The sequence below is a fragment of the Danaus plexippus genome, chromosome 15 (assembly GCF_018135715.1).
Source record: "Danaus plexippus chromosome 15, MEX_DaPlex, whole genome shotgun sequence".
NCBI classification, from domain to species: domain Eukaryota; kingdom Metazoa; phylum Arthropoda; class Insecta; order Lepidoptera; family Nymphalidae; genus Danaus; species Danaus plexippus.
Genome location: NC_083547.1, coordinates 5,092,921 through 5,117,462, shown reverse-complemented (window position 1 = coordinate 5,117,462; position 24,542 = coordinate 5,092,921). Strand labels below are relative to the sequence as shown.

General features: G+C 29.5%; 1 protein-coding gene across 1 annotated transcript; it reads left to right on the top strand.

Annotated features, from left to right (window-relative positions):
• The first annotated feature begins 161 nt into the window (after positions 1-161).
• On the top strand, positions 162-23,832 carry LOC116766512 (carbonic anhydrase-related protein 10). The gene is made up of 11 exons (XM_032656390.2): positions 162-335; positions 5,379-5,607; positions 13,095-13,145; positions 15,914-16,050; positions 16,159-16,350; positions 17,866-17,961; positions 20,450-20,516; positions 20,769-20,923; positions 22,773-22,904; positions 22,980-23,028; positions 23,138-23,832. The coding sequence occupies exons 2-11, from the start codon at positions 5,544-5,546 to the stop codon at positions 23,158-23,160; spliced, it is 966 nt and encodes a 321-aa protein (XP_032512281.1). The 5' UTR covers positions 162-335; positions 5,379-5,543; the 3' UTR covers positions 23,161-23,832.
• Positions 23,833-24,542: the final 710 nt, after the last annotated feature.

Below are 24,542 nucleotides of genomic sequence, written 5' to 3'. Positions count from 1 at the left end.
TCTCTCCCGTAAGGACCATTTCAGAATTACCTCATCAGTTCTGTATGACGTTGTAAAATTAATCGTTACTTGGAAAACTTGAAAGGTAGGCAAGCAGGAACGTGTTGAGTGTGTGGTTCGCACTGAAACATGCCTTTTAGTTTAGTACCGCCGCGCACGTCCTAGCGTGCAGTCGACTTTGCTGTAGCCTCTCCTGAAAATGGCGGGAACTTTACGATAATACTCAAACTTTAATTCGGTACTAAAACATTGTTTATATTAAAAAGATTTGAAGTAAACTTTTTTGTATACATTTTAATAATCAAGTTGTGTAAATTACCTGATAGTTTTAATGGGTATGTATTTTTTATTTAATAAATGCATTTTTTTGTCTAAGCTTAGAGTTCATGAATATATTTCATATATTTTATTAGTATTCTTAAAGAGATTTTTTATTAATGTATTTTAAATGTAAATATATATTTTTTTTATCTAGTTCATTCAACAATTAACAAAAGTCATTATAACTTATTAACGCAGATGAATAATTGTGACGGGGGTGGTTTTGTATTTTTTTTTTATATTATTTATGTGCTAATAGTTTAATATTCTATTTAAGAACACACTTTCAGAAAAAACTAACAAAATACTAAGTATAAAAATTAAAAGTTCATGTTTTGTAGCGATTCTAACGCATCCAAAAACTAATAATTGTTTACCTCCCGGGATATGAAGGTTCAACTCGGCAAACGGTCCAATTTAACTAACTTTCCCAACCCAGTTGCTGAATCAAATTACACTAATTCAGAGCTTATGGTTGTTGGAGCGTTCAACATATTAAATTAAGACAAAAAGTTAAATTGCAAATATTTTAAAAAAATACAAAACAAAAAAAATATATAAATTATTTTTTATGTTAAGGTACGAGATATTTAAGTGTCATATATTCCAAAACTTACATAATTAATACATAACAAATTAAATGTAATAAGGTATATACTAGTTCCGTAAATAAATGGCTCTAAATTTCAGAAATAACTGTCTGTAATATTCGGGACTGATCCTAAAATTATCAATAGCCTCCATCATTTTAAACAGCATCCATTCCCAGCGGAAATAATATTCGGCCAAATGAAAATTCCAACCGATGCATTTGGAATCGTGAACGCCGCTCCGAGGATTTAATTCCCTTGACTGTTGCGAATCGGCGAATGTTTTTTCATTAAAACGCATTCAATACGACGACGACGTGGCTTTGAAAAAGCGAACCTTTTCAAAAATATCTCCCTGACATTCCTCTCAGCTCCGCTCTCATTCTATTCACGTCTTTTAACATAATGTTATTGACATTTTTTTACGCTTACAGAGTAATTATTTAGTTGTAATGAATGCAAACTGAAGTGAAAATGGTTTATAAAGTAAATATATAATTTGTTACAACCTTCAAGAGATGGTTGTTGTAATTATCTATTAAATTATATGTCATATATAAATACATGTTCGCTTAACTAAAAACATAATATAACTTTTACAAATAAACTTTTTCAATTCGTATATTTAAAATTACCCTATATGTTGTAAAAAAAACTTCCGCTTTAAGTTCTATTTAAAAAAAAAATCTAAATTATTTTTTAAACAAGTACAAAGTTTGTTTCAAGTGCTATTAATAAAAATTAAAATACAGAATAAATTCTGAACGAACAAATACTTCGGTTAACTATAACTACAGACCAAATACTTAAAAACTTACAATTTGTTTAAGTCCTTCATATTGTTAGACAATCTGGTATTTTCACGTTGTTCCAGAAAATAATGCTTTATTTCTTAAATTAATGTATGAAAAAATTTGTAAGTCGAAAGTACTAAAAAAATACAATTTACATTTTATAAAAGTCAAGTTTAATATAAAAAAAATGTTAAAAAACTATTTTATATTATTTTGAACTCATATCTGACTATCCTTCTTTTATGAGTTTTTTCTAAAATTCAAAAAGAACTACGAGTATATTCAATGTGCGAAAAGCAAGCTTCTGTGTCAAAGCAAAAATAGCTATTTATAAGGAATTTTTCATTCATTTCGCAAATTTGACCAAGAGGCAAAATAGAATTTTAAGGATTATTTTCTTTTTTAACCATGAAAGTTATGTTTATGGGATATAAAACAGCAAAAGTGAATTGAAATTCATATTATATTTTTCATTTATTGATAAAAATATTTTGTCAATTTTATATTTAAACAAAGCAAATGCTTTGGAATTATACATGTATAATTTTTGGCGCCTTTTTACTTTTATTAACAATAACAAAAATGGTTTCAGTTTTTAATTCACTAGCTGTTCCAAAAGCTTAAATACTGTCAAAAATTACTGGTCTTTTGTTAGATTGTGTTGGTTTGTTGTCAAATGACATAGGACTAATTAAGAAACTAAGTTAGAAACGGGTTTCAAACGAAAAGTATCACTAATCGATAAACTTCTTGAGGTCGCATATCATTCTCAGATAAATAATATGAAGAAGTAATAATCATTAACCCGATGCAATAATTCTTAAATTTTTAAGTAGTACCGGTTTTAGTAATACCAGTTTTTTTGGAAAACCACTTTTTGTCTGGCTTTAAGAAAATTACATACATTAAATATTGGTAGTCAAGGAAACTCGTATTAAAGTAGTTCTGATATTAAAGATAAAATTCTTGGAATGCTGAACAACAGTTATTCTGAGACAAAGTAGCAAATATCAACAACAATGTAATAAATAGTTATTTAAATGTTATTATTTCCAACAATAAATTTGAGTATTCCTTAAAAGCCTTTAAGTATTACTGTTAGCTTAATTAATTTATTGAAATAGTTCCAAATATATATTTTAATATTTCTGACATTAAATGATCTTGCTAATATTGCTATACAAAAGTTCTAAGGAATAATTTCATTCATTATATTATAAAAGATGATTATAATCTTTTAGATTAATATTATATTAACTGTAATTTTAACATCTCGAAAGCAAACTAATGATAACCCAATAAGAATTAGACTCTTTTAAAAAATAATTTCATAGAGAGACTGAAGTTCAGGCATTTAATGCTATTACAGTACATGCATTATCATTAAAAATATGGTAATTAAAGTCAAGAATTTCTGCATCGCATACTCGGCTTTATATGAATGTTTACTACAGGCATCATAAATTAAAGGGTTAAAGGCATATCAATATTTTCACTTGAATTATAATCTTAGCTGAGCCATCGTTTTCAGGTGGCGGTTTCGTTGCGGTCGTTTTGACACCCTCACTTGCCATTAGTAAGCCGTGAAGCAGGGTTAATGACCGGTTCGCGTGATACCACACAACTTAACGCTTATTTATACGATACGAACCTAGGACCTTACATCCAACTGTTACCCAGCACCTATCAAATTTCCATTATCAGTGAGTCGCTTACAACTTATGTAGACGTTTTAAGAAGTGGATTAAAATTATAGTGTTTATACTGTTATAAGGCGAACATTCTTGTTGTGAAGTAATAATGGCTGCCTGATTTATAAATATATCACTGCATTGGATTGTTGTTGATGACTTAATATTCATGAGGATCTTACGACTTGTATTTCGACCTTATGTCAGATAAGATTAGTATATATAGATATATATTTTATTTAGAAGTTGCTCAAATATTTGATATCTTCCTTTTAAACATACGAATAAAAAAATTGTATTTCAAAACTTTGAAACATTTTTTTCAAATGGCAACATGTATTGGATTGGGGCCTGCATTAATTTATAAAGGCTATGAAGGATTTATGAACGCTGCACCAATTTCGCCGGCATACGTATGGCGACGGCGAGTGAAAAAACATTCGTGCAAATAAACAGTTTTATTTATTAATAAAAGGACATAAATCTTTTAAGGATTCATTCATTACCATCGTTAAATAAGTTTATTATTTATCATAAATATAGAAACAATATCAATAATTGAAGGAGTGAAAAGATAAGTCATCTGATAAAAAAAAAATAGTTTAAATAGGAGATATGTATAAATAGGATTTTTTATGTCAATTCCATAAAGAGTACATTAGTTTTATTCAATATAAATGTATTTAGTTTGGAGTGGTTCAATAATCAATATTTACAGATAAACATCAATTTCGTATATTGTGATCTGTTTTTCATTTAATTAATTTTTTATCCAAAAAAGTATCGCTTCTATTATTTAAAGAAACGTACAAATGGATTTGTATATACAATGCATGTATTTACACAAATTATATATTGTGAATTTTTGTTTCTGGTTGAAAGCAAAGGTTTTCAAAGTACGAGTACGTTTGCTCTTTAACGTTTTCTTGTCTTGGATTGTAATTTTGATGCGTTCAAATACCATGAAATTGTTTAAGTTAGTTAATTTGTGAAATTTGAAGCTGTGTTTCTGTAATACAATTTCATAGCTGTTAAGTATTTAACTTTTTAATCGAAAGTATAAAGATAAAATGAATATTATTTGGTAAATAGACAAAGTTTTTTATAAGGTAGCCGTCGGGACTGTAATCGTTTATTCTGAAGTGTATAAAACTTGACAATTTTATGTTTTTATATGTAAGCGTAAACAAACATAGTTGAAATAAGTGTACATTTTTTCTTTACTATCAAGTGTAGAAATTTGTACAAAAACAACAAAAGATTATTCATTTTAATGAAAACTAAATATTACTTTTTAGGGTTCCGTAGCCAAATGGCAAAAAAACGGAACGGAATCCGTGTCTGTGTCCGTGTCTGTTGGGCCTACATAATTGAAACTTTGTAGGTTGATGTATTCTGGTAACCGCTATTCGAATTTTGAATAAAGGTGAATAAATTTAAAAATTAAAAGGGGGCACTCCATACATGGAACTGAATCAAAAAAAAATTTTTTTTCAGCTAACCTATACGTGATGGGGTCTCAAGGGATATGGTTTAAAAAAAACACTAAGGTTCCTAAAACCATTTTTCGTTGAAATCAATTGTTTGAAAGATAGATGCTTCCAAAATGGAAAAATGAGTGTCCCCCCTCTCACGTTTAAAATAAGAGAGTGAGAAAACTTAAAAAAATATATATGCTGTTGATTTCAATGGAAACTTTCATCGAAAATTGGTTTGAACGAGATATCATTATTGGTTTTTAAGAAATAATACATTTTCAAAAAACGCATATACAACTTTGTCGTTCATACAAACACTATGTAAAATCAAGTAACTTTTTTTTAAAAAACATCGATTAAAGTTACAACGCACTACAATAACTTTTATATTATGTCATCTACTTGCTGCTACGGAACCCTCCATGGGCGAGTCCGACTCGCACTTGTTGAATTTTTATGTTTTGTATTATTATTTAATATCTAACGACAATTCACTTGTTTCAGGTAACAAAATGACTAATAAAAATCCAAGATGGCAACAATTGTTACCAGAACAATTATAGTATGATTGGTTTCATATGATGAAAAAACTTAAAGGAAACAAATGTGTGACTGTTTTAACACCATAGACAATTTCAACGGCCGCAGTCAAAAACTATGTCATAGACAATGCATAGCCTCCTTGGAGCGGCAATAGCGTCGGCGTTTCTGCAAATATTACTGTCCTTCACTGGTAAGAAAATTTAAAAGTATCTTAAACTATATCAGCGAAATCAGTAACGAAGATTTTCAGCAAAATTAAACTTATAAAAGACTTTTAAAATATTATTATCTGGGGTTATAATATGGAACTAACTATTTTTTACTCTTTATTAATATTAACTGTTTATATTTTTATAAATAATACATTTATTTGCCGTTGTGCAATTCATAATACTTGCGTTCTAGTTTTCGTCTTTTAATTTTACTCCTGTTCCATGGCGGATTCTCACTTTTATTATTTTTAGTTGGTCTCGTTTGCACCGAATTGTAATATCGTAACAACAAGGAGATATTTGGATCTCACTCCAATGATTTTTTCCCGCGGCTGGTTTTAAAATATTAATGACAGAGGCTAGTTCGATCTTAGTTTCATTTTAAAATATTTTTATAATATTACAAAATATTTTAATGAATCCATTTTTAATAAGTGATTGTTTCATTAAAGTTTTACATATCAAGTAACCATAACTGTGTTAGCCTAAAAAATATAACTTACGTTCTTAAGTTATTGTCTCAAAGTAAGAGAATTAAGTATAAGTAAATAAATATATTTATTCAATTTTGTACATTATAAAATAAGAGATTCGTCTTAAGTTTCAATTAAATCCTTCTCATAAAGCTGTTTTTTCGGAAAAAATATTAGATAGAAAACAATTAATTAAAATAACTAATTCAAACAGGTGTTTTCTATCTAGAAATTTGAAAAATATGGAGGTGTTCTTAATTAATTCAGATTATGCGCGGTATATGCAGCTTAACAAAATTTACATTTATTATTAGTTCTACGGTTACGAATATATTTAAGTGTAATGCATGAAAAAAGGTTGCATTTTATTGGATAAATAAAACAGAATAGAATATAAGTCATTTTTATATTTAAGTATAAACAACCGCTTATCTACACCCTATTTTGGTTCATATACAAGCTTTGATCTTACATGTTATGGAACTGAAATTTCAACAGCTTTTGCTACTTGAAAATGTATGCTAATATGTATCTAAGGGAATAGGTAAATTAACAATGATTATTAAATCGCTTTTTAAAAATAATGACTATAAAATGCTATTAGTATTTGCATGAATGCTTGTGAAGAAGATTGTAGCGTATCTATCAAACATTCAAACATCAAGTCGCCTATAAACTAACAAGATTGAAAAAGTCAATATGAAAATAATACAGTTCAATCTATTTCTAAATTAGTTATAAATATTTACACATTATTTAAAATTTGAGGTCAATGATCTCGTTTCTGAGGACTGTAATTTTAAAATAGCGAATTTACAGCAGATCAGTAATGAAATAGGTACTAATAGGTAATATCTAATCAAGTGATGAAGTATGCCGTATAGCAATTTGACTTATTTAGAAATTGTAACTAAGATGCCTTGATAATTATTTTTAATAAATATTTAAAACCAATTACCAACCTGTCATAAAAAATTGAGTTGTGTATCGAAATTATAAAGCAATTTCAAGATCCATGAGACATTGTAAAAATATGTAAAACATATACAACAACATTTAAAAATATAAATCTCTAAAACAAATTAAGCGGCCTTATTCTTTATACTTTGTCTTCGACTATAAAATATATTTTTTATTTTGAATATACTATTAAATTAACTTAATTTTAGATTAATAGCAATAACATAACTCTTTGTTTATTGAATTTTTATTTCTAATGAAAATACTACTACCCAAAAGACTTACCAATAATTTCCAAATAAAGTGGAATTTCTTTAAACAGAAGTTACTGTTTGTAGGCTTCTAGTGAATACTGTTTTTGAATGCAGTATTCATCGGTTCAAGACAGTGCTAGCAAAATATGAAACAATGTCAAGTGAGGACGGAAGCAGCTGTGTCGTTCGCGTGCTGTTTACCAATTTATCACTAAGCTGATTATATATAGGCTCGTTCCTGTGACGTGCTTTATGACCTTGTTGTACCTCCTTGATTTTGCTGCACAACTAAACAGCTTATTATTTCATATCTTGGATTTGATAAAACTAATATTCGTGATATATTCTACAGAAATTTTAAAAGTCCCATAAAAGAAATGGGATTCTTTGAAGTTCCTGCCGGACTAATAGAAATATAAACATACTAATGTCAAAGGTTTAAAAGTACTTCTGCAATATAAATAACTCCATGCGTTTAAGAAGACGTTGTTGAAACAGACATTTGATTTTACCTATATAAGTGTAAAGTTTTTTTGTAAGTGTAAGATCTATTTTTATCGTTACATCATCTGGCAAATTATAAGAAAGCCGTGGATTGCATATTTTAAATAAAAACAAATTGCATAAAGGCAAACTTAAGTAACAAGAGGCGCTGCAAATTGTATTTTCAATGGTAAGTCGGGGCTCGGGAGCAGGTGGCGAGGCCGATCTTAAGCTCAGGCGGACCGCCAAATCCGCATACGACTTTAATTTAACTTTACTTCACTAAACATTGTTTCAGTGAAATTTGTTACAATTTCTAGTTATTAAAACACTGAAACGTCATTCAAACGGCACTGTTTTTAATTAAATTCTCTGTAAGTCGTTACTTGTTAAATATTTGAATAAGGGCTTGATATAATGTTAAAAATATAATACCGTTATTGTTGTTGGATGCAAATATTATGTTCCACTGTTAATTATAATATAACGTTACGTTATTAAATTACTTTATTAAACAACATTCTTGTATTAATGAATACGCTTTATTATGAGACTAAAATATTTTATTTCTTGATGTGTTACTTATGAGAAGTTTGTATTGTTAAAATAAAACCAGACGTATATTTTTTAAACATAAAACATTTTCAATTTAAAGACTTATATTACTTTTTAGATCAAACCAACAGACATGAACCGCGTGTATAAAATAAGAACATGATTATAATTATTATAGCAAGTGAATAAAGTTTAAGATTTATTACAAAATGAGAATTCCGTGAACTGCACAAAAGTGAAGCGAACGATATTGTATAATAGCTCAGAATGCAATTGAAATTAGATTTATATAGAATATATATGACACTATTAATGAATAATAGAAAATTTTAGATGCCAATTTTAATCATGTACTTATTATGAACCTATTAAAATCACTCCAACCATATCCAATTTCCTAATAAGAAATATATTTTTCTAATACTCTCAGTCATTTTTTTTTAATAAAATTTATATCTGAATGAATTTCTGCAAATAATAAATTATTAGATAAGAGTGTGCATCGGAATTAATATGTTTGAAAAAGGAAAAGTTTAAGTTTTATATTAATTGGATTTCATTCTAAACGATATTGTTACTGAATCTCTTTTTTCCATATATAGATAGCAAGTTGACAAATTCAGCCCACATTGAGGGTAAATCACCTATAAACATCTCAACATACTTATACATTAAAGAGCCAAAATAAATATATCTTCCACTGTTGCAAAACGCAATGTTGTTGCTCGTAGATGAAATCTGAAGTGGTAATAAGAACTTTCAAAATCCTGAAAAGTTCAAAAAGATGGATTATGATGCATGTATAAATTTACACTAAAAATCTGCCACACAGTTTGTAGCGACGGTTTTAGCATCGGGTCACCGAAGGTAGTTAAACGATAATAAATTCAAATTGTAAAATGCTAGTCTTAACTATCTACGGAATTTTATTTACATCAATGAAGGTTTTATTATGCGGGCGTAAAAGACGAAGGTTCAACGCAGACTGCAGTTGCCATGCAAAGAACACTCAATTCACCGTGAAATAGGCTATTTTCCACGTGATTTTATTTATTTCATACCTCGATGAAATTTCTATTAGTGCTATTGCGCCTCCATCGCTGCAAAGAACAGTTTATATACCAAATGCATCGAATGCTTCCAACATACTCAACGCAGATTTCCAAGAATAGGAACAAATGTAAAACCAAATTGAATTACTTTTAATTCTCAAACTTACACTATGAATTTTAAATGTAGTAAGTTCGTTTTGTACCCGCAACATCTCTTTTCAGTTTTGTAAATTATTCCAAATTAAACTTTTTATCTCAAAGCTTAAAGCCCGCTTTCGTTTGCACTTTATTTGTAAGATATATCATTTACGTCTGTCTAAACGGAAACTGATTCATTTCCGATGCATGGTCGCAGCTCTTTGTGGAGTTTGTCGGCTGTGAATTGCTCACGTTTTCAACATTTGATTGCGACATCAATACCACTGAAATATTGTTGTTCAGGTTAGGTATCCGTCAGACCATATTAGTGTCGCTTTTATACAATTTCAATGTTTGTCATTACTGTGTTAATCCAGTTACTAAAACAATCCTCGATTTCTAAAAGAACAAACGGCGGCTCTACTCTCTGGACCGCGCTAGGATTTAAGACGACTAAACAGACGCCGGCTGCCATCTCTCAGATAGGAATTTCTATTCCTCACGCAACGATCCTTCCTCCAAGATGCAACAATACATGATAAATCAATCTTGTATTTACATCCAAATAAAACTAATTTATTTAATTTCAAATCAGAATATATATTTTTTTGTTAATCTAATTTAAATAATTGATAATAGACATTTGTTGACTAATCGAAAAAACGTAAGTAAAATTATTATTCAATTCAACATCAAAACAGCTGTGTAACAACGATATAAGAAATGTGGATATCCATGTAGTCCCAGGTGCTGTTTTCGGCGGTAAAGTTACTTTAAGCCGCCCTGAGCTGTATTCACCGAGAATGTGGGGCTGTAAGCTCAGTTAATAACTATCTCTATTATAGTATAGAAATGTAATAAAAACATTCATATTTTATGCTACTATAATACTACAAAATCTCTCAAATTATAAATCTTGATATACCCAAAATTGTTGCTGAGAACGGACTATTAATAAGGAAAATAAACTCTCTAGTACTCCACAAGGAAAAAGTTTGGTGAGTAGTATTAAAAGATTAAAAGTCTCCAGTTCTTTCAAGCTGTATCGAATCGAAACTTGAAACGATCTCCCGACTCGACTGCAACATATATTTGCAATGCAGGCGGCGCGTCCGTGGCGAACTTCGCCTGGCGAATGCAAAAATTTAAATTAAAAGCATAAATCAGCCGTGTATCGAGTAACTTCGAGATTCGTATACATTTCAACTGCACGCTTTGGTTATGTACTCCTATAAATATCGTTAATCTATTCGGATTTCAATTTAACTTCATTTTACATTGATTAAATTTATAGAAACCCTCCAATTATGAAATTTAAATTAAGACCATAATTACGGCTATATTATAATTACAAGGAGTAACAGGAGATTCTTGTCCTAAGAAACGTTACTTTGCAGATAATTAGAACATAAGAATTTCATTTTGAGTATTTTTGAATTAATTGCTCTGAAATATTATAAGTATCATAATTCTATAATCTTAATTAAGAGAACTCCAGAGCACTCAAATTAGAAATTTTAATCTTCTCAAATCCGCCTCTCGTGAGTTGGTCGAGCTCGCGAAGTTGAAATGTTTATATTTTAAAGGTACAATTTTCTATTTTTAATATTTTCATCAGCAGTGAGCAACCTGAATCTGTCTACGTTAAGCGACACTGCATTTTTGAAATTAAATTCTTGCAATAATATTATTATCATTATTAGATAATAACTATTAGTATTTGAGAATAATTTCTCAGTAGTTTAATTCAATGAGAAAAAATCTTCAAGTTATCTGTCCTTGGACGCAATCAACTAATTACAACTAAGTTCATACAATTTACCAAACTACTAAAATATTTTAGTAATAAGTAAACAAATGTCTTCAAAATTGTAATAAAATTAAAAATTCAAGAATTCCAATGATTACAATTTTATATTATAACACCTCTTATTTTCCGAGGCAGGTTTTCTAGTTTTTTTGACGAATACTTGTATCACTCATGTAAACCTTATTTGTATGTTCTTGAATCAATTTTATTGTGATAGTAATTATCATAGACACAAGAAAATACTTTCCTAAAATTTACGCTAATGCCAATGTTTTACATATTATTCGAACTTTGGTTCGTTGAAAAAAATATATTTTAATTTGCTATTTTTCCTTTATTTTGTGAAACAATAAAAAGGCTATTTGTAAAAATTGTGTCTTTCGCGCCTTGTCAAGGGAAATGTTTTGTTTCAAAGACCGTTTTTTCGCTTCATTGGCTTATTTATTTCATTATGATTGATTCCCTGAAGGAAAAAAAAGCAACAAAATATTGGTCTACATTTGTTTGAATTTGATGAGCAATTCTAGGATATTATCAAATACAATAATCTTTTAATTTATCATAATAGCATGTGCTTTTTATTTAAAATATCTTACACAAAAAAAGATTTTTGTTTCTTTTTCCCTTTCTAAATTTAAACTTAATAATTTTCAATGGGGAACTAATGAACCGGCTGTCTTCTTTATGTTGCAGATAAAATTAGGTTTAAGCTTCGAAGTCTATTATAAGTGTTATTTTTTTTTTTTTTTTGGAAATTTTAGTTATTTAGATTTACTTAATGATGCACAAATAATTTTATTACTTTAGTGTAGTTTAATATTTTTGTGTATTTATTTAAACATATTTTTACTAGTTTTTAAATGCGATTTTTTTCCATTTGGACTTCGAAATTAGGTGCAGAGGGAAATGAATAAATTATGTGAAACCAAAGGAATTATAACCAATTAGTAGTGATATCTTCAGACTGTGTGACGTAACTTTCTGCAAAATGTCTCTGTTATGCCTTGATGAATTATATGTTATGTCTTAAATATATCTCTAATATGTGAAGTATATTACTGTAAACTTGTATCAAAATCTGTTTAGTGTCTTTTGAATTAATAGTAACAAACATCCTCGCTTCCATGCAATTCATCCATGCATCCTCGCAAACAGATTAATATAAAGATATTCATAAGCTGATAAATGTAAAATGTTTTGAAATAAAATACTTATAAAGACATAATGGTTTCAAAAGAAAATATCCGATTTCAATTTAGAAATAGATATATTTCGTTTCTCTGAGACTGATATAAAAATGTATTGAATATGAAAAGAAAAACCAAAACATTTTATGATTCTAAATAAAAATGACGTCACCCGTAAGGTTTATTGGAAATGTTCTTATATCTAACTTTTCCATCCAATCTTAACATGTATTACGTCAATATAAGAATAACTCATACCGAATGCAAAAATTATGACGACTATAGAAGATAAAGTAAGCATAATAGCATTAATAGAAGTTTAAGTAAGCATCAATAAAACAACTGTCGGATTGTTTCCGACAACGACGGTGCAAAAGCCGGGTAAAATTATAAATAATAAAGTATTTGTATTGAAAATAAAGACTTAAAATAGAAAGTATTGTATCGAGAAATCGTTAAATAATGTCTGCATATAAAGTAAATGTTGTATAAAAAAATATATAGAGAAATATTCACAATGAGCTCAACTTAATTTCGTCTGGTTTGATTGCAGCCGTGAGTGGCGTCAGCTGGGAGGAATGGTGGACCTACGACGGCATTTCAGGTGAGCACAACATTTATACATTACACAATAGAATTATTCATAAGTCAGTATGAGCGGACGCTCCAAAAACGAAAGGATGACCAGTATTGCGAAAATGCTCCTGTTTATTATATTAACTCAGCTAAAAAAAAAAATATCCAATTCTACATTAAAAATATACTGTTATAAATTTGTTTATGATCTATTATTCCTCCTCTGAAATAACTTAGTGTTATGAAACTTTATGCACAGTAGGTAAATATATTATCTTAACAAACAAACGAACATAACAGTAATGTCAAAAAATACAAATTATGTGAAACTTTGTTATAAAAGCATAATAAAATGGAAAAAGGCTCACGAGATTCACAAATCTTAAAGTTCAACATCATAATATTACGTTGTCATTGGACTTAAGTAAGACTTCAAAGTTTTAGCGAGAAGACGGATGCAGGAAGAGAAATCAAATACAAGTCATGTTTAATATAATTGAGTTAAAAAATATGTTTTTCCTTACTAATACATATTATCTTTATTAAGACTTTACTTGTTTTATGACACATAACAAAATAAGATTATCCATTTTTATTCTTAATTCGTAAGGTGACTTAGTATTTTTAGCCCAACGTCAATGACACAGTATATAAAAATATAATATTATAACATATAGTCTTTAATATTTGACATTGGTATTTCGCTCTAATTATACAATTTATTTATAAGTCCAAAGTTTGCAGGTTGATATATAATTTCAAGGAAATAAAATAACACCAATAATTATTATTAAATTAAACACAAAAAACCTCTAGCAAACACATCGAAATCTAAGTTATAATCACGTCTTGGTTGTACATTTTTGTGCCACGTTAAAGAACTAGAGCCATCGTGATCGCAGTTAAATCTCAATCGAATGACCTACCGCAAACCCGAAAATATTTTGTCAACCGTATCAATTTCTCTGCGCCGATAACATTTTTGCCATTACGTGACATGAAATTTATACGGGCGATTTATCTTGCATTCATATTGCGTTACTCGCAAAATTGTGAGGTGTGTTATCATATTCGATTTCAGACATTTTATGAAGTCTTTAGCATTATTTTTATTCTTTTAGAGATATGAGTGATTATCTCACATTGATTTTACATCCAAACCAATCAATTATTCGTGTAGAAAATAATAATTATCAGGGTATTTATAACATCGATCCTTAATTACGAAAAGATTTTCTTAACTCAAACAGACCGTAAAGCTAATATTCAGCTGGTTTTATTAAAATGTTTCTTTAGATAGGGGGCGTTAAAATTGTATTGGGTGAACATTAGCGGCGACCGGCTTCCGAAGTTCGATGTTGCGTGCTGTAGCTATCCCAACTAATATTCAAACTCGTTTGTAATCGTTATAACCTCTTTCTATTTTTATACATTTGCAACACGGCTCTCGGTTTTTGTGTTTTGTAAAGCTTATTTAAATGATTGCTACAATACATCTATATTAATAAAAAGTGCTAAAATAAAAAAGATCTCCTTAGAGTCATTCAGATTCTATTACTATTAAAGTCATGACCTCGTTCGTGAACACTTAAAAATAGATTAAGTTTTGCTTATGCCACAAAATAATAAAGTAAAAGTGTTGACATAATTGAACTTTTTGTGCTCATTGCACGTGAAGTGTGCCAAAAATATATATCACTGCAAGTAACGTCATAAAGTAGGCGTAACCGCAACCGCTGCGCCGGCTCATGCAATTTTCAAAGTCATAAATAATAAAAACGTTAACGCGACCTAAAGCACTTTGGACGCTTCGGCGCAATTCCCTCTATATTGAAATACGTGAAACGTAGTTTAACTTTCTCAGTTGTTTAATTTTAATAGATAGAGGTTCTATTAACACGAAATCATATTTTTTGTATGAATTTAGTTTACGTATCTCAATTATTTTCGTGAGAAACTATGTCTCTCCGTGAATATTGTATTGTAAAATAACAGTGTAGCTTGTTAAATAACAAAAACATCGTTTAGAAATTTAGAAAAAAAAAAATCCCATTCGAAAAAATACTAAATTAAATAAAATTTGAATCCAAATTTAAGAGGGTAAGGAATAATTTTAACGTTTATATTACTTTAAATGTGAATTTGAAATTTATATGCACATCAATAGAAAATAATTAGATGTCACCAAAAATAAAATAATAACACTGGTTAGTGAATACATATATTGTAAATGAATAAAACTCGCGAAAATCTTAGATCTCATTAAATATATTGTATGTGAATTTGTAATATGTACTAACAGTCATTATCTTTAGTTCACCTTTTTTCGTATGTTTATATATGTTTTCAATATCAGATGTTATTTAATTATAACATAATTATAAAATAATAACGAAATTTTTATATACTTATGTTTGAAATAACAATAAAAGCGATAGTTATACAATATTGGAGAGCAAAATACATACTTGTGTGCGTAGGCATCATAATTAGTTTAGCAATTATAATTGAAAGAACGCACCCTAACAGCGAATGAAGCGCGGTCCTCATATTTCACGTATATTGCGTACATATTTGATCAAAATATAATATCGTATAGATTTAAAACATATTGTTTTGAAATATTTTCTTTTCTACATCTTTTTTTGTTACACTTTCTCTCATAATAAATAGTTTTAATTCAATATATATCATTATACTTCTAGTGAAATACGAAATGGTTTCAAAATTATTATCTACTAATGAATGTAACTTGATAATAGAGCATAATATAGAGTTTAATTTTATAATTACTAGGTCCGGCGTTTTGGGGTCTGATCAATCCGGAATGGTCGCTATGCAACAAGGGACGGAGGCAATCCCCCGTCAACCTCGAGCCCGAGAAGTTACTCTTCGATCCGAACCTGAGATTTTTACATATAGATAAGCATAGAGTAAGTTCATACTCTGGAGTGAGTTGTTTATAAAGTCATTATATTACAGAATTTGCTTTGTATATTCAAACTGTTTTATAAATTACTTATTAATTCAATGTTTTCCAGATAAACGGACTGATCAGCAACACTGGCCACTCGGTAATATTCACCGTGGAAAATGAGACTCGCCATCACATAAACATAACGGGTGGACCCCTCTCTTATAAATATCAATTTCATGAAATCCATATTCATTATGGATTACACGATCAATTTGGATCGGAGCACGCTGTCAATGGCTATTCCTTTCCCGCTGAGGTGCGTATTGCAAAAAGTATCTATATATTCGACTCATATAATGAAAGTACATTTTTGTTAATTGAAATTATAATAGCACACCGTAGGTGTTGCCAGAGTGTCCGTGTTAATTTGAATTAAGGATTTTCACAAATATAATAATCTAATTAACTCCAATGTGACGATACAAAAATTAAAATAATAATTTCAAGTTATTATCTTAATGTTACAATTTATCTCATCTATATACTGTTTCAGCAATATTAATTAGTTAGTATTCATTGCACTGAATAGGTATTGCAGTCACGTTTAAGTTTCAATAAGTAAGCTGAGGGAGAAATGCGCACTAATTGATTTTAGTACACAAATTCAAACATTTGGACCGATCATAATATCACTAAATGTTATTAATAAACATCAAAAGAGCACACTAAAATGTATTTTGTTGTTAGTATGACTGTTAAAATATATACACCATTCCGTACCTACTAATAAGTAAATATTGTCTTATTTTTATGAATGTTTCATTATAATTTATCAACGTTAGTCTAAAATTAAATCACTCTTGATACTTTCAGTCAAATTTTAAAATATCAGTCAGTAAATAGTTCGCCATCTTTAAATATTTTGTATCACATTAAAAGTTCATGTACAAAAGTTAAATCTACTTGTCATGGAAACAAATATTCTGTATAAAACAATTATAAACAGAAGACGTATCGTTGCACTGCGTCAATTTCACTTTATGACAGGCAAATTCCACAGCGCAACGTTCAAAATTAAACTGAATGTACCCTTTAGAGAAGATATGTACTAAATGACTTAATGTATGCATTAAATAATTTTGAATGAAACTAATTTAATCCCTTCAAAAGGCTTTTCATTATTTTATAAGTACATAATACCGATGTTTCATTTCTTCTGCCCGTGATCACGGCTGATGTAAGGGAACCGAAGCGGAAGGAACTATGTAATAAAGAACGCGTATTATACTAAAAATTTAATTTCATTAAAAAAGTACACGCGAAAATCTTAGATAACATAATATTAAGTAGTTCATCACACAAATTTTTATCGCTACGTATCGACATTGTGATTTTTATATAAAGTTTTTCCAAGTAACAGATGTTTTCACACATCGGCCTTGTGTTACCCCCGAGGCGCCCAAATCTCTAATGTAATCCCGAAAACGACTGCGAACCAACTCAAGCGTGCCTCCAGTTTATTTATGTGACAAATTCTTAAGTTAAATCCGTAACCGTGTTCTTATTTTTTTTTTTGCGGATTCATTGTATCCGCGAGACGTTTCTGAAATTAAAATCATGTTATTTTTATTTAAAAGAATAATAATCTTAAAATGGATTATTTGAGAAATTTATAATTGATCTAAACATTGGTCTGAGATTATAATTATTAACCTAATTTTTATGGATCGGAAATAAAGAAAAAAAATATTATAAAGGAAAACTAAAATATTTTTTTTCTTAATTCTAGTTTACATCTTTTATAATATTCAATGATATCTTTTTGTTTCAGATACAAATATTTGGTTTCAATTCACAGCTTTATTCAAACTTCTCAGAGGCTTTACATAAAGCTCAAGGAATTGTTTCCATTTCTTTGCTCCTGCAGGTACGTAGTTTTATTTTGAATGTACCAGTTTAACATCGACTTGGCTCAGATATTATAATTCATTGAAATCATAATATATTACTAAATATCTACATCCATGTTTTTATTATTCAAATACATTTTTATGTGAGTGCAACTAAAAAAACCGTAATGGTAAATAAGAAGTCAATAAATAATAAACCATAATGGTAAATATGAAGTCAAATACAGTCGCCACCAGACAAATTAATAGTCAAGAAGATCAATGGAATTAAAGTGTATCTTTGTTGTATAAGCTGTTTTCGTCGAGGTAATAGATATTCTGCTTCCAGAGCATTATTAAAATTCATTTTGATAGAAGATAGAGCAGATCCTATTAAAATATGGAATATCGATATGAAATGAAACACTGTTTAAGGTAATGGTTATCGATGGACCGTTATCAACAGAGCCGCGCCTAGTCATAGCTTTTAAACTGTGTTCGTTAATTAGCTTAATTGGAATTTTCCTCGCGGCATTACATTGGACGAGGGCTATTAGTTCAAATTAAGAACTGTCTAAACTATAATGCATAGTGTATTTATCGTCGTTCTAATATTTGCCCCTTGTTTATGTACTCTCCAAAATAAAGGAGCGGAAATGTTGACTGTAATTTTGTTGACGAAGGAGAAATAACGAAAAAAAACGTAAATCATGATTCTTTAAGATAGTTTGGCTAAGGTTATCCAACTACGGGGGCTTCTACCACCTACTAGTATCACTTCCTTTTGTATCAGTTAAATATAATAAATGTAAAATTTCTAGTACTTGTATTCCGTAACTTCATTTTAATATCACAAAGGCATTTGGACCGTAAGTAAAAGCATTATTAAACTTTAATTCTTATAAGACATATCGCTACAACTTAGTAAGTGTATCACAAAAGTAAAGACAATTAATTTTGTTGATTTTACGTTGTGTACGCAACTGTTTTCTTATGGCAAAGTAACTGATCGTTTACAAGTCTTTAATTAGGGCCGGCTGTTGTCCCAGGGTGTTTGCGAATACGCTCATATTTCCACTAACCTGCACGCTATACGAAACATGTAAAAGTTAAATTTCGTCACATTTTAACAGGGTAAAAACAATTCTTAAGAGCTGTATATATTATGCATATATTACTATTGATCTATAACATCCCATACGTTCAACTTGTGTTATAATTTGAAAAGCTTAATCATCATCATCATCATCATCCTCGCAAGTCTTTGCAGACTCGTCGTGGTCATCACGTATCAGTGATCTGTATACATGATGACTTTCTTGGCAAGATAGTTGCAGTGGTTTCCCCTTGCCTTCTGCACGAGCACTTTCGGTGCTATTTAGACCCCAAGACTTTCTGTAGCCTCTTCCAGCTGGTTTCCCGGCTAGGCTTTTGGTTATCCCGCCGCTGCTTGGTGCAGTACTCGGTGCATTGCAAAAGTCTAATGCTATGCAATAAATTGTAAATGTTATTCATCTTTAGGTAAAAAAACATTAAAATAAATTTAACATTCATACATCCATATAAATAAAAAAAATTGAAGTATCTGTTTGTTAAAATATATAAAATGATTTTTTTTTATTTGTGTTTTTCATTCTGTATCTTCCGGTTGTTTGAAATGACTTAGACAGGACTTGGGTTATTTTTAAAGAAAGAAACTTGGGTTATTTTTATATCATATTTTTAATTTAATTTTTATTAGTAATATGATAGAATAGAAATATGTCTGTCCATACTGTCGCGATAAAGTCGAGAGCAAATAAGGCTTACATTCATTTAGAACTAATGTGAATTTTACATCGGATTTGGGTTTATTTAGCCATATTTTCAATAATAAATCCAAAGTTTTGTTACACTTTTTTAAAAGTAGATCAAAATTTGTATAGCGGAACTTCTCCAACGACTTATTTAACTGTTGATATTTTTGGTGCTATTAAATCCATCTTATTCTACACTACAGAATAGAGAAGAGAAACACTAAAGAGATTACACAATAATACCACAGTAACAATAATAATAAAAATCTGTACAAGCTACATATAAATTTTATACTGGATATTTGAATATTTACAGTAGAAATGGATTTAATTATAATAAAACTATAATGAAAGCCCTACCTACGTAAAAAATATATCAGCTATGAAAAAGCAAATATTTTCCTGGTTTATTGAAAGTTAACATTTCATCATATTTGAAATTTATATACCAATACAAAATAACTCAATGAAACCTAAACATTTTATAATTTTTATACATACAATTATTTAGTGGACGTTATTAATATATACCAGAATTTATTAATATACTCGTATATTATATAACGAATTTTCGTTCGTTAATAACATTTCTATACTACTTATATTTGATAGGATCATCATAAACCAATATAAAAATATCTTAAGGATAATCTTCTTGTTATTTTGAGCTTATGCTTATAATGTGCTATTTATTATTTTTAACAATTTTATATTTCACCTCTATTTCCAGCTAGGGGATTTATCGAATCCCGAGTTAAGAATATTGACAGAGGAGTTAGAAAATATAAAGTACGGAGGTAAGTTCTTTGAGAATAATAATAATTTACGGTATATAGTGCGAGCTCTCACAGAATATAAACTGTTTATTTATTTGAAGATTGGTAATAACTACATATATTAATCGATTCATCTAATGTATAATGTCGTAGTACGGAATAATTATTAGGGGATAGTTTCGGTATTTTTATGGAATATCTATTGTTAAAGAATATGTTTGTTTATTATATGTATTTAATATTATAGCTTCTATAAATCCAATAATGTTTAAGGCGCCGAGATGCCTGTCAACCGGCTGTCAGTGAGGGGTCTTCTGCCCGATACGGACTATTACATGACGTACGACGGATCAACCACAGCCCCCGCCTGCTACGAGACTGTTACCTGGATAATAATTAACAAACCCATTTACATAACGAAACAACAGGTAATGTATATCCCTTATACATATAATATTTAACTATCTTTTACCTGTATAACTAATATGATATTCTAATTAATATTTCCATTTAATGATCTAGAAATAGATTAACGATTATATACATTTATTGCCTTACAATTTTCATCTCCTTTTCTCATAGATTTTATGTTATATGGTATAATTTTAATAAACACAAGTATGTCAGCGACGCGTCAGTAGCTGTGTAATAAGGTAGAGTTTTCCACCCTACATACTTGAAAGCAGTAACTCAAAATTTACTTCTACTCTGCTACATTTATACGAGTTTCTACTTGTAAATCAGTGAAAACCTGTTCAGTGTTCATGCAAGCGTATGTCTGGTAATACTGTGATATTCATAAGCTATGGCCGCGTGCGCTAGTTTAATATTACAACCAATAAATATTATTTATTGAAATTAAATTATCTGAAATAAAACTCAATAATACGACCATTTATATATGTGTATCAAGAATGATATCCTGACATATCTTTTTCTCAAAGTATAACTGTATCATACATAAAATTGCGTAATTTTCGAAACATCAATGAATATCGGTTTATTATACCATTTCTACGTTGCAACAAAAATTTTACGCTGAAATTCTATTTTATGTCAAGTTTTTAGGTCAACACCCCAATCAAATCAAAGCTTCTATAAATTAACTTATAACTTTAAAATGTTTGCTGTAATGGCATAATGATATGCTATTTATGTCGAAAGAATTATATATGACCTCCAAGAACTTTATAAACATTTGCATAATAATAGACAAATTACAAGGAAGCTATAACTTTATTGAGAGCAATAAAAGACGTCAAAAATAGAATGAATAAAATGTAAGGAAGCATAAAATCAGACAAGAAATGATGTATAGATTTATATTCCAGTAACAGAAATAATGTGCGCTTGTGTTAGTTCTGTTAGGCAACTGAGCCGTGGCCGCGAGGCCAGAGTAATAACATTTTCATTTGTGCTCACGCTACAATAAACAACTCACGTCCTCGCCTCTAGACAAAGACTCCGCCGTGAATTATGTACGTGTTAAAAGTAAACTGAAAGTGCCGCTTACTATGCTCGTTATTATAAATCATTGTTTATGTTTTCCGTTTGTTGGTCGGGAAATTAAGTGCTAGTGGAAACTGGCCGCAATCTTGCGGGTAGTCGGACCCCTCAGGACTGCCACCGAGTTTATCACTTGCATTTTCGGTTACCGATTCTACCAAATAACACATTCCGGAACAGCCGTGGAAACAATTTAAAGTTTAATATAACTTTGGATTTATTAGAAATTTGAAAAGTTATGTAATGGCGTGCAAATAAGTCGTAACTGTAAAAGAATGCGTTAAGTTTGATATAGTAATAAATGGAATCTTGAAATATATAGTAGTTAACTTTTAGACGATCTCTATAATCACAATCAAATGGTTTAATACGGCGTAAACAACGATGGAATGAGATAGCGACTCGCGTGAGTCGGGACCGTTAATCCCAAAGCGCCGGCTCCACCGACACTTCTCTCAACAAACATATAAACGAAGCAAGTTTCAATTTACCTGGAATGATGCTATATTTTTTCTTTCATAATTGTAATGAAAAAATAATCCAATGCCTAAGCCTGCGAAAAATTTACTTTAGCAGTGTTGCTATAGCAGAATTACTGACATCGTTAGTCAGAATCTCATTATAAAGTATTAAACATAATGTAATGTGTATCGCTAGCAAATATATTATTTACACAACACAAACATAACTTAAGCAGCGACCTTTCAAGTTGGAAAAGTTAGAGAGCGTTTCACAAACTGTGTGGTTAATTAAATTTATTTGTAACTCCAGCTGCACGCCCTGAGGCGATTGATGCAGGGCGACGCGAGGCACCCGAAGGCCCCGCTCGGGAATAATTTCAGGCCCCCTCAGCCACTACACCACCGGGCAGTTAGAACTAACATTGACTTTGACTTGAGCAAGGTAATATACAAGCTTATTAGCTTTGAATTCAAATCTGGTTTTAACTTGTTATTACAAATTATATGTTTCTTTCAGTACCCAGGCAAGACATGCCCCAGCATGCACCGAGACATGCATTACAAGGGTAAGTTAGTAGGAAATATTACATATTTTATAACCAAATAAAATATCAAATCTCATGCTCATATCATTTTAACATTATTGGTGTTTTAATATTGTAATTTCCATTACAGCGAAAAGTTGGACGCAGTATTGAATATTGGACGCAGTATTGTTTGGTTTCGGTAGGCATTCGTTAATATTGTAGCCAATTATAGTCAATTTAATAAATAGCTTTTTGTAAGTTGTATATAACTTTTGTAAATAAAATATCGCTTCCATAAGAGCTGAACTGTGTACCTTTAGTGGATTATTGTAACTACGCTGGAGTAATGTATAGATTTATTAGAAAATGACAAAATTAATTATTAAACCCATAACAACATTATATATAGTGTTAAAATTAATATATATAAGGGAATAGATTTTCAAAATTTCTTCTCATTATTATCATTCAATAGATATATACATAGGTAGTAATTATTCATTGTTAGCAAAACATTATTTGTAATACTTTTATCAATTGTTAAATTAACTTAAGATGATTTCTTTGTAAAATTTGAAAGCTTAACATATTATTTAGTAAACAGTAGTTAAAATATTGTTTAAATTTTTAAGAATACATATCGTATTTTAGCATAGCGATACTGCTATAACCAGTATAAGTCATATCAAATATATAAAGATTAGTTATTATAGGTCTTCTGTAAGGCAACAGCTTTAATGTCGTCTTAGAATAATTTCGAATGACAAGAATGTAATGATTTTCCGTTTGGCTTATAAAGTACAGATGTAGATATTGATTGTTAAATAAAATAATACTTTCCTGACGCCACCATTGCATTTTATTTGCCTATCCCTTTATCTCAAACAAACTTTAGAAAATAATTTTAATACTATGACAGTAATGAAGGCCATTTCAATTCGGAAGACTTTTGCAGTCACAAAGTCTACGATCGCGTTTTAAAAATATACCTCGACGTTTTTGTAAAGCAACGGAGCGAGACCGTCTGTTTTAGTGTCTCCACTCCTGTGTTTGAATAAAAAGCTCATTTGAATTCTATGAGAATCGAAATTGACTCTCCTTTTTGCTGTAGTAACTTAATTTAATCGAGTTCTGTCAAAACGCCTTTAAGATTAGATACTCAAAAATTAGCACTTTTTAAACAGAATTATTCGTGGTATCTTAATTTTATTTTCTACTGATATATCATGAGCAGCAAAATTTACTAACATAATCCAAAATTGGTGAAGTATTGTCTGTTGAAAATAACTTAGACCAATAGCTCACAATAGTGTGAACTGGTTTTCTCAGTTTGAAAACAAATCAAGAAAAAAGTACAAATGTATTTCTTTTTGTTTATCTACAAAGACATTAAAATCCTATACCAAACTAGTATAATAACCTAGTTAATAAAATATTTAAAAACTCTTACATTTTAAGATTCTTAACCAAAATAATTTTCGTTCATGTATTTATATATTAATTGAACATTTTATATTAAAACGCGACTCCAATAAACTACTAAGATTTATAAA